Source organism: Pogoniulus pusillus, chromosome Z, assembly GCF_015220805.1.
Source record: "Pogoniulus pusillus isolate bPogPus1 chromosome Z, bPogPus1.pri, whole genome shotgun sequence".
Lineage (NCBI taxonomy): Eukaryota > Metazoa > Chordata > Aves > Piciformes > Lybiidae > Pogoniulus > Pogoniulus pusillus.
In genome coordinates this window covers 6,338,809-6,356,129 of record NC_087309.1, presented here as the reverse complement: position 1 = coordinate 6,356,129, position 17,321 = coordinate 6,338,809, and the positions used below count along the sequence as shown (strand labels likewise).

The 17,321-nt window shown below is 45.5% G+C and overlaps 2 protein-coding genes across 4 annotated transcripts in view; both read right to left on the bottom strand.

Annotated features, from left to right (window-relative positions):
• The window catches only part of RPL37 (ribosomal protein L37), a 472,830-nt gene that overhangs the window by 330,974 nt on the left and 124,535 nt on the right, over positions 1–17,321 (bottom strand). Inside the window, exon 1 of one of the 3 annotated variants that reach the window (XM_064140593.1) lies at positions 8,831–8,836. The exons of the other annotated variants lie outside the window; for them this stretch is intronic. Coding sequence (XP_063996663.1) covers positions 8,831–8,832 — 2 coding nt within the window. The 5' untranslated portion in view covers positions 8,833–8,836. Of the gene's footprint in view, positions 1–8,830; positions 8,837–17,321 lie in introns of those variants that run through there. 3 annotated transcript variants of the gene reach the window in all.
• PLCXD3 (phosphatidylinositol specific phospholipase C X domain containing 3) overlaps positions 1–17,321 on the bottom strand; it is a 170,926-nt gene that overhangs the window by 148,844 nt on the left and 4,761 nt on the right. The window lies entirely within an intron of this gene.

Below are 17,321 nucleotides of genomic sequence, written 5' to 3'. Positions count from 1 at the left end.
ATATTCAAGCCCATCATTTAATCAGCAGTCCTTTCTTCAGTTGCTCAGAGACATTTTTTTCATGAAGGGCTAACCAAGGCAGGCTCAGCTCCACATTAGATAGCACACAAAGTAAAAATACATTACTGTTGTCATTTAGTGACATTTCATACAGATCTCCATTTACAAAATGATACAGGGTAGTGGAAAACCAGGAAAGCTCTGACTAATGTCAATTTTTTTCCTGGCTGTTGGTGAATTCAATTATTCAATAAACTGTCCCAAACAAAATATCACCCAAACTTAACTGTGAACTCAGTTCAATTGATGGAAAAAACTTACTCAGAGGTTGGACTGGATGATCTTGGAGGTTTCTTCCAACCTGGTTGATTCTATGATTTTATACTTCGGGTCCAATGTTTCCTTCTCTCCCTCTTGGATTTTTCTTGGTTTGTCTGTAGGTTTGTAGGAGCTTTGAAAACACCTTATTTTGCCAGCTAAATTTAAAGGTGTTCAACAACTATCATCTAAGACAGAGATAGATGATTGACAAGCCAAACTGGATTTACTTTTAAACATGGCTTCTGTGTTAGAAGAATAGTTCTCCACACTTCAGTTAGCTTTATATATAGACTGAGAGGAGATCTGACCAATGTGCACAAATATCTGAGGGTTGGGTGTCAGGTGCCTGGGGCCGATATTTTTTCAGTAGCAATAAGACAAGGAGCAACAGCTACAAACTGAAACACAGAAGATAAAACCTCAACATGAGGAGAAACTTCTTCAGAGTGAGGGTGACAGAGCCCTGGAGCAGGCTGCTCAGAGAAGTTTTGGAGTCTCCTTCCCTAGAGACTTTCCAAAACCACCTGTATGCATTCCTGTGCATCTACCCTAAGGGATACCGCCTTGGCCAAGGGTTGGACTGGATGATATCTGGAGGTCCCTTCCAAACTCTAAAGTTCTGTGATTCTCTAACAAAGTATTTCTGGTCTGTATCCCTCACTTGAAACAGAGTTGAAATGACACCCAAAGGAAAGTGTGACGTAAAAGAGCCTGAGTTTAGCTTTTTGGCTTCTGTATTTATAGAACAGCATGCTGCTGTAGACAATGGGAATTTCAAAGGGAAAGGCTTGACTTGGAAAGCTGCTTTCAGGCACTGAATTTGTTTATCTGCACTTCCGAGTATCATTCAGAAATACAAAAAACATCTATTGTTGAAACTTTAAAATCATAGCAGGAAAAAAAAAAACACTATCTCCTCTTTCTCTGATAAAATTCAGGCCAATTCATGGTCTAGAAAGGTGCTTTGAGGATTAAGAAACCTTATATCTCTTGGCACATCAGGGAAAGCAATGCCAAAGGAAGATAAAATCCAGTTCTGAAAATTACACTGGTGGTTTATTGTTGCCTGCAGACTTACTTGAGAAGCAGGCTGGGCTGGAAAGAGGCCACTACATATGTTAGTTCCTCTAGAGTAGCTGGCATAATTCATGGAATTCAGAAAGATGTGCTCTTCCTCCAGAGCAGAGAAATGTTGCTTTATATGGATTTCAAATAGCCAGAAACTACTAAACATTGAAAGAGTGAAAAGGATGTCCTTCGGCCATGCCCCTAGATCTCTACAACACTAGGTGAGATTCATATGCCCAAGGAGACCACAAACAAGATGGATAGCTTGGCTCAGCTAGGAAGGAGGCATTCAGGCTATACCTGTTGCCCCCAGTGCAGGCTCTGTTGCACTAAGCCAGCTCAGAAGTCATGGCCCAAACTTGTTTCAGTTCTCTTGTTCATCACATTCTCCTGTGACTGGCCCAGAGTTGGAAGCCTTCTTGTGCCCTCTTTCCACAGCTGAATGAACCACAGAATCTCCAGCAGCCAAGTGGAATAGGATAAGACCCTACTTCAGCCTCCTTTACAGAGCAAGGCATACATCTCTCCCTTGAAACCTGTTGGAAAAGCAGTCTGTCAGGGGTTATATAGCGTAAGAATACGGATGCAACCTTTTGGCTTAAGAAATCCACATGCCAGAAGAGTACAGGGGTATGTGTGGGGAGAAACACTGCTTTATGCTCACCTCGTCCTTAAGCCCTTTCACTGACACAGGCCAGAGAAGATGCCAGAGCCAGGGCATTAAATTAATCTCCCACATATGTAACCCTGCCTCAGTGTAATCCTCGTAGTTACTTGTATACCTATTGACAGGGCTCCTGTTGTGGAGGCCCATAGGCCCAAAAATAGGCTTATATATGCCTTGCCCTGCCTGGACATGTTTTTCTGCCCACACCAGAGGGAAACACATAAAGGGGTACAATACACCTGGTGCCATAAAGTCTGGCCTGCACAGGGCCCCTGATTGTGTAAGGTGCTTGTATAAGCCCACATGCCCAGCTCATGTTTACTAGGTGCTAGGCCCATGCTATCCCCATATTTGGGAGGTCCAGGCTTGTGCCTTTTGCCTATTATGGTACGTTTGGCTAACTGCCAAGCTGATTGGTCATTCTGGTGTCCAAAGGGCCATTCATCTCAGCCCACAATTGATAAACAGAGGCACACAGGTAAACAAAGTGCTCACTCGCTCTCATTATCCTGCTTAGACTCACCCACACTGCTTTTTGTTTATGCCTGCCTGCCTAACTGTTCACCCGCAGTGCATCTACTTTATTCTACGCAGACAGAGTCTCCCATGGGCTCCCAGCCAGCTGTGCACACCTGCACGCCACTGCGGTGAGTTACCAGCACCTGATCCTGTATTGCCTGCCTCTACGGAGCTCAGTCTCCCATACAGCCATGAACCCTATTGCACGCCTGCTGCCTTATCACTGCCTGGTAAGCTCCACTGCCACGAGTTATCAGGAGCAGACCCTGGACTGTCTGCACGCAATTGGCCTCTGTGGTCAGCATGACACTGTGCTGAGACTGCACGGCATTGTACTCCTTCTGCACCTGAGGTGCTGCCTAAGAATCCCTGGGCAGAGCGTCTGGAAGAAGCCAGGAGAATAAGGTTAGAGACTGCCCTTTGCCCTGAAGCCAGAAGGATCCCAGCCTCACTGTTCATAGGCAGAGCCCCTGAAGACTGGACACTTGTATAGGCTGTGACGTAGCCCCGGAGGGTGATTGATAATTAATAAGAATTTGTGAGTAAATGCTTTAGTGCCTCTGTAATTCTCTACTGCCTTCTGCCACAGAGCAGAAAAAGCTTCAGCCCACCTGCTGGGCAAGCAGCATATTGACCCCAAGCAGTATTTTCTGCGGGGAAATCTCCCTCTGTTTACAGTTTGAACGTCTGCTAGTTACAAACAAGTTATTGTTTGGTATTATTCCTAGAATATCTTTCATAACCAAAAAACATGTCCAGGCAGGGCAAGGCATGTTTAAGCCTATTTTTGGGCCTATGGGCCCTCCATGACAGCTCCTCTACTGAACTGAACTCACTTCCCCACAGCACAGATTACTTCTGGGTTTGGAAAGGATGCAGCCTCAAAGGAAGCTTTAAGAATTCTGTAAGACCAAAAGTATACTAACGAACAGCCAGGAATTGAAATCATAAGACAGCCCAGGCCAGCCAAACTTTCAGTCGCATGTTCTGATCCCTGCAGAGCCAGGACAAACACAGTGTCATAAACAGCAGACAGTTTCTCTGCAGTACTGCCACTGCATCATCCTGAGCACTCAGACAAGGCAATACCTGGTTTTATCAGTTCACAATAACACAATTTACAGCCAGATGAGACAATTCATTAAAACTGATCCCAGAAATCCCTCTTTTCTCCATATTCCATACTACAACTTCTAAAGGGATTCCTGCCTCTTGCATACTAGAAGCAGCAGCATTCATGTATGCATGAACTGTTACGTCCTTTCACAGTGTTCCTTGGCTTGTTTCCCCTGTAAGAAAGCTACATCCAAAAATTACTGAAGCTGGCTTGCTTTCTCCTTATTTATTGTCAATTTATGTTTCCCAAAACACTCACTAGGCACATGCACTAAATAACAATGTCTAATGGCATGAGTCCAGCTTCCTGCTGCAGCAAGACCCTGCACTACTAGATAAGCCTTGCAGCACAACCAGGTTAAAATGCATATGGTCCCCATTCTCATCCCAGCAAGGACTCTTCTGAGGCAAACTGTCAATTTTGCAAGAGAAGCAATACTTTGAAGATTAAAACTCATCAAAACCAAGTATCTCCATGCCACTGGAAAAACCTGCCCTCTGAAGATGGTGACAGACTGTATCAATTGGGGGATGAGTTGAAGCATTTGAAAACAAACAAATAACATTAAAGAAAAAATAAATACACCAGTCAAACCTGAAAATTCCAGACATGGATTCACACAGTTAAGTAGTCTACAGAGTTGTAAACTTAAGCGTGCAGTTTGGTGACCAAGAACATGCACTGCTGACTCCTGTGGTGTATTCTAAGTCCTATTACGCAAAGGCAGTAAGCAAAACTAATTCCAGTGTGCACCTGCTGTAAAGAGGTTGAGGGACTGTGCTAGTTTGAGCCTAGATAGAATGCTTTGGTGAGAAGAACTAGATTACAGGCTGTGAAAGGAAAACAAGGCTGATGTCTACTTCCCTCATTGGCTTGCTGAAATGTATAAGAATAAGAATCAAAACATAGATAAGGTACTTCTTGCTCCTGCTGCTGGGGAACTGGCTGAGCTGTATTTCTCCTTAGCCTCTCTCTGTCTTTTTTTTCTTTCCTAATCCACTTTGCTTCCTAACCCCCTGGCCAAACCTCCACTCTTCCTTGGGACTGGGGTAAGGTTGAGAGGGGTAGGGGGAAGGTGAAGGGGCAGTTGGGAGCCCCTCCTGGGGGCTCAGGTTTCTGGGAGGGCTGTTGTGTTTCTGTATTACCTTTTACCTTGTCTGTTTCTGTCTATAACTGTATATACTGTAAATACCTGCTTGTATATTGTGCTAGCTGTAAATATAAGCTTCATTCATTATTTCCAGAGCCGGCTGAGTCTGGTTTGGGTGATTTCTAAACTGTGGGGGGCAGAGAACACCCAAACCATCACAGTGATCCAAAGATGCAACCCCCTAAATGAACTTTCATTAGTGCAGTGAGAATATGGAGATGAACACAGACAAAACACAGCATCCACTAATCAATGTCCAAGGTCTCTGCCTTCAGGGGAGCTTCCAGACAGCACCCTCCTCCCACTTCCTGTGCATCATGGTCACGGGCAGAAGACAGACATGACTGTGGGAAGCAAACTTAATCCAATTTAAATATCACCATCAGCAGTTTGTCCATCAAATCAGAGTAGGATAAAGAGAAGTAGAGCCAGGTCTTAAAAACACAATCCCTCAACCCCTTCTCTCTTCCTAGGGTCATGTCTACTCCCAAATTTCCACCTCCTCCCCTTCATCACTGAGGGAGTCAGGAATGGGGGTTGAAGTCAGTCTGATCCATGTTTTTTCTGTCACTCCTTCCTCCTCAGAAGAGTAAAACCCTCATAGTCTCCCACTGTGTCCCTCCCACAGGAGGCAGTTTTCCAGAAACTTCTCCTACCAGCATAGATGTCTTCTGTGGGCTGTGATCTTCCCAGTGATGGACTGCTCCAGCACAGACTTCCTTCAGAGCCATGGGCTTCTTAGGGAGCAGCCACCTGCTCCTACACGGTGTCCTTCACAAGCTGCACAACAGGATTCCACCACACAATTGATCTCTTCGCGCTGCAGTGGAATTGCTGTTCAGTGCACTTCCCTGCATCCTTCACTAACTTCATAGAATCATAGAATCATAGAATCAACCAGGCTGGAAGAGACCTCCAAGATAATCCAGTCCAACCTAGCACCCAGCCTTAGCCAGTCAACTAGACCATGGATCCGAGTGCCTCACCCAGTCTCTTCTTGAAGACCTCTAGGGACGGTGCCTCCACCACCTCCCTGGGCAGCTTCAGTGTCCACATAGTTGTCTCTTTCATGTTCCACTCCTGTTTAGGACAGTCCTAAAGAAAATAACCTGTCCAATAGGTTTTTCCTCTCTTAACTGTGAGATTGCAGAGGCATTGATTGTCTTGTTCTTGACCAGAGGTGGGTCCCACTTGGATGTGAGAGAGCTTTGTGAAACTTCTTACTGGAGCCACTCCAGTAGCCTGCTCCATACCAAAACCCTTACACACAAAAACCCAACACACTGGGCCAACAATGTGCCCTTGTGGCCAACAGAGCCAATCGTACCCTGGGCTGCATCAGGAAAAGTGTGGCCAGCAGGGCTAGGGAGGTTCTTCTCCCCCTCTACTCTGCCCTGCTGAGACCACATCTGAATACTGTGTCCAGTTTTGGGCTCCTCAGTTCAAGAGAGACAGGGACCTGCTGGAAAGAGTCCAGCAGAGACTACACAAACTCTCTGGGCAGCCTGCTCCAGGGCTCTGTCACCCTCTCTCTGAAGAAGTTTCTCCTCATGTTGAGCTGAAACCTTCTCTGTTCCAGTTTGTAGCTGTTTCTCCTTATCTTACTGCTGCTGACCAGAGAGAAGAGATTTGCCCCAGACACTTGACGCCCACCCCTTAGATATTTGTATAGATATTTGATCAGATCTCCTCTCAGCTTTCTCCTCTCCAGACTAAATAGCCTCAGGGCTCTCAGTCTCTCTTTATAGGGGAGATGCTCAAGTTCCCAGGTCATCCTTTTAGCTCTCTGCTGGACTCTCTCCAGGAGGTCCCTATTTCTCTTGAATTGGGGAGCTCAAAACTGGACACAGTATTGCAGGTGTGGTCTCACCAGGGCAGAGCAGAGGGAAGATGTATAAATATATCATTTGGCTTTGAACATGTAGAGTAGCTTGAAGCATGCTGTTTTGAAGAATGATAGTTTTAATAAAAGGATTTAGAAAAACAACAAACTAATACATTTTGAGAACCTAAGCCAATAGTCTGATTGCAGTTCGTAGAATTTTCCTTTGCCCTTCTCCCACTGAAGTCCTGGTTTAGACCCCTTTTGTACTTGAAAACCAAGCTGCACAGGTGTCAAAGTACAAATACATGTCAAATGTCTTTAAACATTTGTATGTACATATACATATACATATATATATATAAACATACAAATGTATATGTAGAATCACAGAATCAGTCAGAGTTGGAAGGGACCACAAGGATCATCTAGTTCCAGTCCCCCTGCCATGGCCAGGGATACCCTACCCTAGATCAGGCTGCCCACAGCCTCATCCAGCCTGGCCTTAAACACCTCCAGGGATGGGGTCTCAACCATCTCCCTGGGCAACCCATTTTATATATATATATATATATATATATATATATATATATATATATATATATATATATATATATATTTAACCCATTATATATATTTAATCCATTATATATATGTAACCCATATGTATATTTAAAATCTTCTATCAAAACACAAGCACACTGTGACTGATAACACAACAATGAAAAGTATGCCATAGATCATAGAACCCATCTATCTCAATGGGTTTTCCTGTGCAAAAGAACACTGAACCTACAGAATTTAAAGGCCAGGTTAGTTCAGTGCCATTTATCCTGTTTTTTAAAAACTCAAAAGCCAGGCTTATAATCCAATAAGCTTTGCAGACAGGTCTTTGCCTCCATAGAAGCACATCATACATCTACATTGTCTGAAACATCCTGACACACAGAGAGAAAAGTGAAGTCTGGAACCACAACTAACACAGTCTATTTTTCCTTCCTTTTCTTTCTCTTTTTCTAGCTATTCTATATGGGCAGAGTCCAATGGGATGGGGTTCAATAGCTCCAAGTGCAGGGTGCTGCACTTTGGCTACAACAACCCCATGCAGAGATACAGGCTGGGGTCAGAGTGGCTGGAGAGCAGCCAGACAGAGAGGGATCTGGGGGTGCTGATTGATGCCTGCCTGAACATGAGCCAGCAGTGTGCCCAGGTGGCCAAGAGAGCCAGTGGCATCCTGGCCTGCATCAGGAATGGTGTGGTCAGCAGGAGCAGGGAGGTCATTCTGCCCCTGTACTCTGCACTCGTTAGACCACACCTTGAGTACTGTGTTCAGTTCTGGGCCCCCCAGTTTAGGAAGGACGTTGAGATGCTTGAGTGTGTCCAGAGAAGGGCGACGAGGCTGGGGAGAGGCCTTGAGCACAGCCCTACAAGGAGAGGCTGAGGGAGCTGGGATTGGTTAGCCTGGAGAAGAGGAGGCTCAGGGGAGACCTTATTGTTGTCTACAACTACCTGAGGGGTGGTTGTGGCCAGGGGGAGGTTGCTCTCTTCTCTCAGGTGGCCAGCACCAGAACGAGAGGACACAGCCTCAGGCTGTGCCAGGGGAGATTTAGGCTGGAGGTGAGGAGAAAGTTCTTCACTGAGAGAGTCATTGGACACTGGAATGGGCTGCCCGGGGAGGTGGTGGAGTCGCCGTCCCTGGGGCTGTTCAAGGCAGGATTGGACGTGGCACTTGGTGCTATGGTCTGGCCTTGAGCTCTGTGGTAAAGGGTTGGACTTGATGATCTATGAGGTCTCTTCCAATCCTAATAATAATACTGTAATACTGTAATACTATTCTGAAATACCTTTTTTTGTAGTTGAAACACTAAGATGAAGTATTTATGCATGAGGTATGCAAGATGAGATGAAGGAAAGATTAAACTTTATTTAATATGAACAGTGATGCTTTAAAGGTGGCAAATCATATGAGAAACATTCTAATCATAGAATGTCAGAGGCTGGAAGGCACCTCAAAACAGCTGGTCCTGCCCCTCTGCCAGAGCAGAATGACCTAGAGCAAATCACACTGGAATACATCCCGATGGTTCTTGAATATCTCCAGAGAGGGAGACTCTGCAACCTCCCTGGGCAGCCTGTTCCAGTGCTCTGCCCCTCACAGTGAAAAAAATCTTCCTCGGGTTTACATGGAACCTCTTATGCCTCAACTTCCACCCATTGCCCCTTGTCCTGTCACTAGGCATCACCAAGAAGAAGATGGCTGTATCCTCCTGGCACTCACCCCTTACATATTAATAAACACTGATGAGGTCACCCCTTAGTTTCCTCCTCTCCAAGCAGCACAGCCCCAGCTCCTTCAGGCTCTCCTCATAAGGAAGATGTTCAACTTCCTCAGTCATTTTTCTGGCTCTCAGATGGACTCTCTCAAGCAGCTCCTGTCCTTCTTAAGCTGAGGAGCCCAGAACTGGACACAATACTCCAGATGAGGCCTCACCAGGGCAGAATAGAGAGACAGGAGAACTTCTCTCAACCTACTTACCACAGCCCTTCTAATACACCCCAGAATGATGCCATTCTTGTAGCCATCCTGGCCACAAGAGCACATTGCTGGCTCATGGCCATCCTTCCATCCACCAGAACTCCCAAGTCCTTCTTCCCTTCACTGCTTTCTAGCAGGTCAATTCCCAATCTACACTGATATATGGGATTGTTTTTTTCCCAGGTAATGTTCCCAGCTAATTATTTGTTTTTAATTAGACCATAGTGAAAACTTCAAGATAGCTTAAAAATAGGCTGAAAAAAAGACAAACTCTGTACTTCCAAACAGAGTAAATACTGATTTCATTTCACCTCAGGAAACATGATATTTAAGTGGCTATTAACTTCTGCCACAGTAGGAATATCTCTCAGTGAAGATGCTCTTTAGATACTTGGACTTGAGCTGATAGAAAACTGAGAACTCTCAGCTTCCAAGAGAGCTGGCAGCACTCAGCAACTTTTAACATTGAGTCTCCATCTACCAGGCATTAACCTAAGAGGGAAGAAAGATCTTCAGCTTGCCTCAAGTAATTTAGACATAGGACAACTTAAGGAGGGGTTACTAATAGTATAAAAACCTGCCATTTATTTTTTGTTGTTGTTTAGCTGTTCTTCCATGTAGTCCATGGTAGGAAAAAAAAAATATTTCAGAACTTTAGATTAACCAATCACTTCACAGCACAAATTATTTCCTTGCTACTTATGTCCAATAAGGAAACAAAACCCTTCTGGGCTACTCAATTCAAGAGAGATGTTGAGGTAGTGGAGTGTGTCCAGAGAAGAGCAACAAAGCTGGTGAGGGGCCTGGAGAACAGCCCTGTAAGGGAGAGGCTGAGGGAGCTGGGGGTGTGCAGCCTGCAGCAGAGGAGGCTCAGGGCAGACCTCATTGCTGTCTACAACTACCTGAAGGGAGGCTGTAGCCAGGTAGGTGTTGTTCTCTTCTGCCAGGCAACCAGCAATAGAACAAGGGGACACAATCTCAAGTTGTGCCAGAGGAAGTATAGGCTGGATGTTAGGAGGAAGTTCTTCACAGAGAGAGTGATTGGCATTGGAATGGGCTGCCCAGGGAGGTGGTGGAGGCACCGTCCCTGGAGGTGTTCAAGAAAGCCTGGATGAGGCACTTAGTGCCATGGTTTAGTTGACTGGCTAGGGCTGGGTGCTAGGTTGGACTGGATGATCTTGGAGGTCTCTTCCAACCTGGTCAATTCTATGATTCTAAAAACATGAAATACAACTTCACATAGTCTAGTTGTGCAAAACATGCAGCACTGGTACAGGTTTCTGTCAAAAGCATAAATATATTAAAATAAAATACACAATGATAAAATCATTTAGGTTGGGAAAAAAAACAGACCTTTAATAGCACTGAGTCCAATCATTAATCTTACACTGCCAAGCCTACCAGTATCTCTAAGCACCACATGAATGTGTCTTTTAAATACCTCCAGGGACGGTGACTCAACCACTTCCCAAGGCAGCCTGCTCCAATTCCTGACAACCCTTTTGGTGATTTTTTTCTAGATATCCAATCTAAACCTCTCTTGGAGCATCTTCAGGCTGTTTCCTCTCATCTTATCACTTGTTACTTGTGAGAAGAGACCACCACCTAACTGTCTACAACCTCCTCTCAGGAAGCTATGAAGCAATAAAGGTCTCCCCTCAGCTTCCTCTTCTCAGGGCTAAACAACAGCAGTTTCCTCAGCTGCTGCTCAGACTTGTGCTCTAAGATTCTTTACCAGTTTTATTACCCTTCTTTTGGACATGCTTCAGCAGCTCAGTATCCTTCAAGTAGTGAGGGGCCCAAAACTAAACAGTATTCTAGGTGCAGCATCACCAGTGCTGAATACAGGGGGTTGACCACTTTCCTAGTCCTGCTGGCCAAACTATTTCTGATACAAACCAGGATACTGCTGGTCTTCTTGGCCACCTAGGCACACTGCTGACTCATATTCAGCCATCTGTCCACTGATAATCCCAGATCCTTTTTCACTGGGCAGCCTTCCAGCCACTCTTATAGAATCATAAAACATTTTGTTTGGAAAAGACCTTTAAGGTTATCTACTCCAACCATTATTTAACTCTACCAAATCTGGTGCTCAGCCCTTCAGCATCACATATATGCATTTTTTAAACATCTTCAGGGATGGCAATTCAACTACCTCCTCGGGAAGCATATTCCAGTGTTTGATAACCCCTTCAATGAAGAACTTTATTCTAACATCCAATACAAATCCTTCCTCAGGTCAACACTCCCATCCATCTGTCATCTGCAGACTTGCTGAGAGTGCACTCAATCCACTGACATGGATCATTGATAAAGATATGAAACAAAATTGGGCCCCACACCAAACCCTGAGGAACACCACATGTGGCCAGCCATCAACTGGATTTCATAGAATATAGAATCAGCCAGATTGGAAGAGACCTCCAAGATCATCCAGCCCTAGCCAGTCAACTAGACCATGGCACTAAGTGCCTCATCCAGGCTTTTCTTCAACACCTCCAGGGACGGTGACTCCACCACCTCCCTGGGCAGCACATTCCAATGCCAATCACTCTCTGTGAAAAATTTCTTCCTAATGCCTGAACCTGCCCTGGCACAGCTTAAGACTGTGTCCTCTTGTTCTGTCCCTGGGTGCCTGGCAGAAGAGACCAATCCCCACCTGGCTACAGCCTCCCTTCAGGTAGTTGTAGACAGCAATGAGCTCTGCCCTGAGCCTCCTCTTCTGCAGGCTGCACACCCCCAGCTCCCTCAGCCTCTCCTCACAGGGCTGTGCTCCAGGCCCTTCACCAGCCTTGATGCCCTTCTCTGGACACCTCCCAGCACCACAACATCTTTCTTAGATTGAAGGACCCAGAACTGGACACAGTACTCAAGGTGTGGCCTGACAAGTGCTGAGTCAAGGGGCAGAAGGACTTCCCTGGTCCTGCTGGCTACACTACTCCTGATCCAGGCCAGGATGCCATTGGCTCTTCTGTCCACCTGGGCACCCTCTTGGCTTATGTTCATTAGTGATTCCCACTTCTGGCAGGCTATGTGAGAAGGGAAAGAAATGTTCCACAGCAGTTGTTTACATTGATCTACCCCAGCATTTCCACTTTTCTGTACAGGTACTAGCTGATACCATACAGCTGCTCAAGATAATGTAAAAGATAGGATTAAATCAAGACATGCTGGGAGGGGAGGAGTGTTATCAAACCAACAAACAAACAAAAGAAAAAAGTCTTCAGATTTTTAACCAGATTTCTTCCACATTAGAGTCTTCATAGTGTCCTATGAGCTTTAGTCTAAGGACTGCATAAGAAGATCTGTCCATAAATTAGGCATCTATAACCTGTGCCTCCTTTGAAGAAAGGGTAAGATGGGCATGGATGCTCTTTTCCCTGGAAATGGTTGCCCTTTGAAGAGAAGAACTATTAAACACAAGTCTGTTTATTAAATCTCTGCTAAAAGCACAAAACAGTGGAAAAGTGTCAAAAATATATTAGCCATAAACACATAATGATTGAGAAAGACACACGGACTGGGGGGAGATGAGGTGTCTCTGCTGTCACACCTCAGGATCACAGGATGTTAGGGGTTGGAAGGGACCTCCAGAGATCATCAAGTCCAACGCCCCTGCCAGAGCAGGATCATACAATCTAGTTCAGGTCACACAGAAACAAATCCAGACAGGGTTGGAAAGTCTTCAGAGGAGACTCCACAACCTCTCTGGACAGCCTGCCCCAGTGCTCTGTCAGCCTTACAGCAAAGAAGTTCTCCCTCATGATGAGGTGGCACATCCTGTGCTGTAGTTTACACCCATTATTGCTTGTCTCAGCACAGAGTGCAACTAAGAAGAGTTTGTCCCCTCTCATTTGACCCCCAGCCCTCAGATGTTTATAAACATTGATTAGATCCCCTCTAAGTCTTCTCTTCCCCAGACCAACCAGCCTCAGGCCCCTCAGCCTCTCCTCACAGGGCAGTGCTCCAGCCTCTTCATCATCTTTCTAGCCCTCCCTTGGACTTTCTCCAGTAGATCTCTGTCCCTCCTGAATTGGGGAGCTCCAAACTGCATGCAATATTCCAGGTGAGGTCTCACTAGAGCAGAGTAGAGGGGGAGGAATGGAAAGGAAGGTGGAATTGTTGGAGGCCTAATCTTATACTGAGTGGGTATGAGGGCTCATTCCTTGCTTGCTATGAGCAAATGGCTTGTGGAACCACTAATGGAACAATGACTTGAGTACAACCTCAACCTCTGCATTCTAACTAATAGTAGATATGAGGTAAGAAGTATTACTCCAGTTTCCTATCTACAGTAAGGACAGGATTTTCAGTGCCAGAGTCTGCCTTCCTTGCTTCCTCTAAGAAGGGAGGTTTTTTGGGTGAGAGTCGCTGCATTGACCAGATCTCAGCTACACCTGAATTACTGCCCAGGAGATTTTAAGCCTATAATTATAAACACATTTCAAGGCTTTAGAGGTGTTTGCAGTTTAGTATATTTATCTCCATCAATCTTAAAGAATTAGTGCATGATGCACGTAAATAAACCACATTTGTGCATCTGACTGCTTCTTTTGAATGCAGCTGGACTGGTTGGAGCAGAAGGGCTGTTTTCTGCATCTGGTGTTGGGCCACAGTCATGGTATTAAAGATTAAATTGGCATATCTATTTAAGAGATAGGTCCAGCCACCCCCAGCTCCTCTAATCTCTATGGGCAGGCTAGAAGGCAAGTGGATTAATCTCTTAAATCTATCCCTCATTAAATACAACAATCCAGAAAGTGTTTCTTAAAGACACACAATCATTTTCAAATTAAGTAGCTAAAATGTTAATATCTCTGTGCCGAGCAGCAAGAGCAATTACATAGTCCTCTTAGGGGGCTGAAGTGCAGTGTACATACCTTCACCTACTTTGCACCTGCATTTTTAATTACTTGCACAGTTGAGTGTGTCCAAGCATATTCAGAGCAAGCATCCTTTGGTATGAAAAAGCATAGTGCAAGCTGCACAGTAGTAGGAACTATAGAAAGTTTCCAAGCCCAAGAAAAATACCAAGCACAAAGTTAAAAATCATTGGAAGGTAAAGGCAGTTTGGATACACAGAACAGCTGAGATGTTTTCAGCCAAGAGATGAAATGAAACAGAAACTCAGTGAGGTGAAAAGAGAGGGATAATTCTAGAAGGCAATAAAGCTGTTCCCTCTGCCACACCTGCCATGGTGGCACAATGTAAGACAAAGTCAGAGAAGAAGCCATCTCTACCAGAACTAAGACTCAGGAGACAGCATGGACAGAGATTGCAGGATTAAATAAACAGCTCCTGTTGGGAAACCAAGCAAGACCAGTTTCAAATTACTTCTTGTGGCAGAAGTAAGTGAAGGGCTTGGGCTGTTTGATTTTTAAGGCAGTGAGGAACTGAACAGCATCATTTTGTGCATAATATAATAACATGTCACAGCAAGGGAAATTAATGGTGAGTGCCACAGGAATCTAGCAGACAGAAATATTTCTGGAAAGGTTGGAAATGACACATTAGCATGTGCAGGACCAGTGAAAGGCCATTCTGTGGATAAAAAATAATGTTAGAAGGCCACCATCAATAAGGAAGAAAAGAATCATCGTATAGAAGTGACAAAGGTCAGTTACAAAGGTATTTGCTCATTTCCTGAGCAGAAAATGAAACATAAAGGTACTTATTTCAGACAGCAGAGCACTGAAATAAGAGTATAGGGTGCATCACATACTCTGTCTTGTGAGTAACTAGTAAGTAACCTGCAATGTAAGTTTACTTGCACCATTAGTTTACAGTTCTAGGTAGAGTTAATTCTGTACAGAATAGGACAGCAAGTGTTCAAGTCAATGGGACAGGATAGGATACACCCACAGCTGCTGAGGGAACTGGCAGATGGGGTTGCTAAACCTCTCTCCAATATATTCCAAAAGTCCTGGCAGCCTGGTGCAGTCCCCACTGACTGGAAAAGGGAAACAGAACTCCCATTTGCAAAAAGGGTATGAAGGAGGAGCCAGGGAACTCCAGGCCAGTCAGTTTCACCTGCACAGTGAGATCATGGAGCAGATCCTCCTGGAGGCACTACTGAGACAGAAGGATAGTGAAGAGGTGACTGGGTACAACCAGCATGGCTGCACCAAGGGCAAATCCTGCCTGACAAACCTGGTGGCCTTCTGCGAACAGGTACAACATTCATACACAAGGAGTGAGCAACTGATGCCATTTACCTGGACCTGAGCAAGGCCTTTGGCACTGTCCTGCACCACATCCTGGTCTCCAAGCTGGTGACACCTGGGTTTGATGGGTGGACCATGAGATGGATAAAGAACTGGCTTGATGGCTGCACCCAAAGAGTGGCTGTCAATGGCTCCTTGTCCAAGTGGAGGCCAGTGACAAGTGGAGTCCCTCAGGGATCAGTCCTGGAACCAGTCTTGTTCAACATCTTTGTGGGTGTCATGGACAGAGGCACTGAGTGCAGCCTCAGCAAATTTGCTGATGACACCAAGCTGTGTGGTGCAGCAGCCAGGCTGGAGGGCAGGGATCCATCCAGAGGGAGCTGGACAGGCTGCAGAGGTGGGCACAAGCCAACTTCATCAGGTTCAACAAGACCAAGTGCAAGGTCCTGGGGCAAGGCAATGCCAAGCACAAGAGTGTGCACTTGCAGCCCAGAAAGCCAAGCAGAGCCTGAGCTGCATCAGGAGAAGTGTGGCCAGCAGGGTGAGGGAGGTGATTCTCCCCCTCTGCTCCACTCTGCTGAGACTCCACCTGGAGGACTGCATCCAGGTCTGGAGCCCCCTTTAAAGGAAGGATGTGGACGTGCTGGAGCGTGTCCAGAGACGGGCCACGAGGATGCTCAGAGGGCTGCAGCAGCTCTGCTGTGAGCACAGACTGAAAGAGTTGGGGCTGTTCAGTCTGGAGAAGAGTAGGCTCCCAGGTGACCTTCTTGTGGCCTTCCAGGATCTGAAGGGGGCCTACAAAAAAGCTGGGGAGGGACTTTTCAGGATATCAGGGAGTGACAGGACTGAGGAGAATGGAGCAAAGCTGGAGATGGGTGGGTTCAGGCTGGACATGAGGAGGAAGTTGTTGAGCATGAGAGTGGTGAGAGGCTGGAATGGGTTGCCCAGGGAGGCCCCATGGCTGGAGGTGCTTAAGGCCAGGCTGGCTGAGGCTGTGGCCAGCCTGCTCTAGGGTAGGGTGTCCCTACCCATGACAGGGCAGTTGGAACTGGCTGATCCTTGTGGTCCCTTCCAACCCTGACCTATTCTATGATTCTAACCGAAGCAGAGATGGGCAGATAAGCATGAAATAGGTCCAAAAATTAACCTTCCCACAGACAATTCCTCTTCACTTGGCAAATATTCAATTCACTGGTTATTGAAGATCAAAGAGAGTCCTCATACCATTTAAAGAGTGAAAGTGTGGCGTATCAGTGTAAGCAACAAGGAAGTATTACTAGCCATTTTCGAGACGGAATAATTTCCCTGTGGGGCTGAGAAGTGTCTGCCCAGCAAGTAACGACTGGAACATTCGCGAGGTATTGAAACAGGAAACAGTAATTCAAATCATTTGAAACAGAGCTGTTACGTTACCTCTCCACTTAGAACACTCCAACTACGGCAGCACGCGTGCCTTTGTGATCTCTTTAATACGTCTTTGACACTAGGACACATTCTCCCCCTTTTTCGTAAACTATTACCCTAGGAGGTCTTGCTTTTGCTTTTCAAAGCCTGATGATACTGTGAAATACAAAATTCCAAGTCTCAGAGCCTCTTTCTGAAGACAGATACCATGAAACATTGCACCTGCAAACAGCTTCTTATTTAAAATGAGCCAACTTTGACTCTGCTGCATCTAATAATTGCGTTCTGGCTCACAGACTTTATAGGTCAAAATACAAACCCAAAATAAAATACGATCTGAGAAGCCAGTCAGGTCTTGTATATTCCTCTTAAGGAGCTAACTACATTAAGCAAACACAGCTGCCAAGCTGGTACACTGTGAAAATAATTTTCACTGAGAATTGTATTGCTCCCAGTGAAACCATTCAGTGACAAGGGCACATCACAAGGCCAATAGTTTCATCTGCTCAAAGAAAGCACTGAATTCTCCTATGAAGCAAAAGTCTGAAGA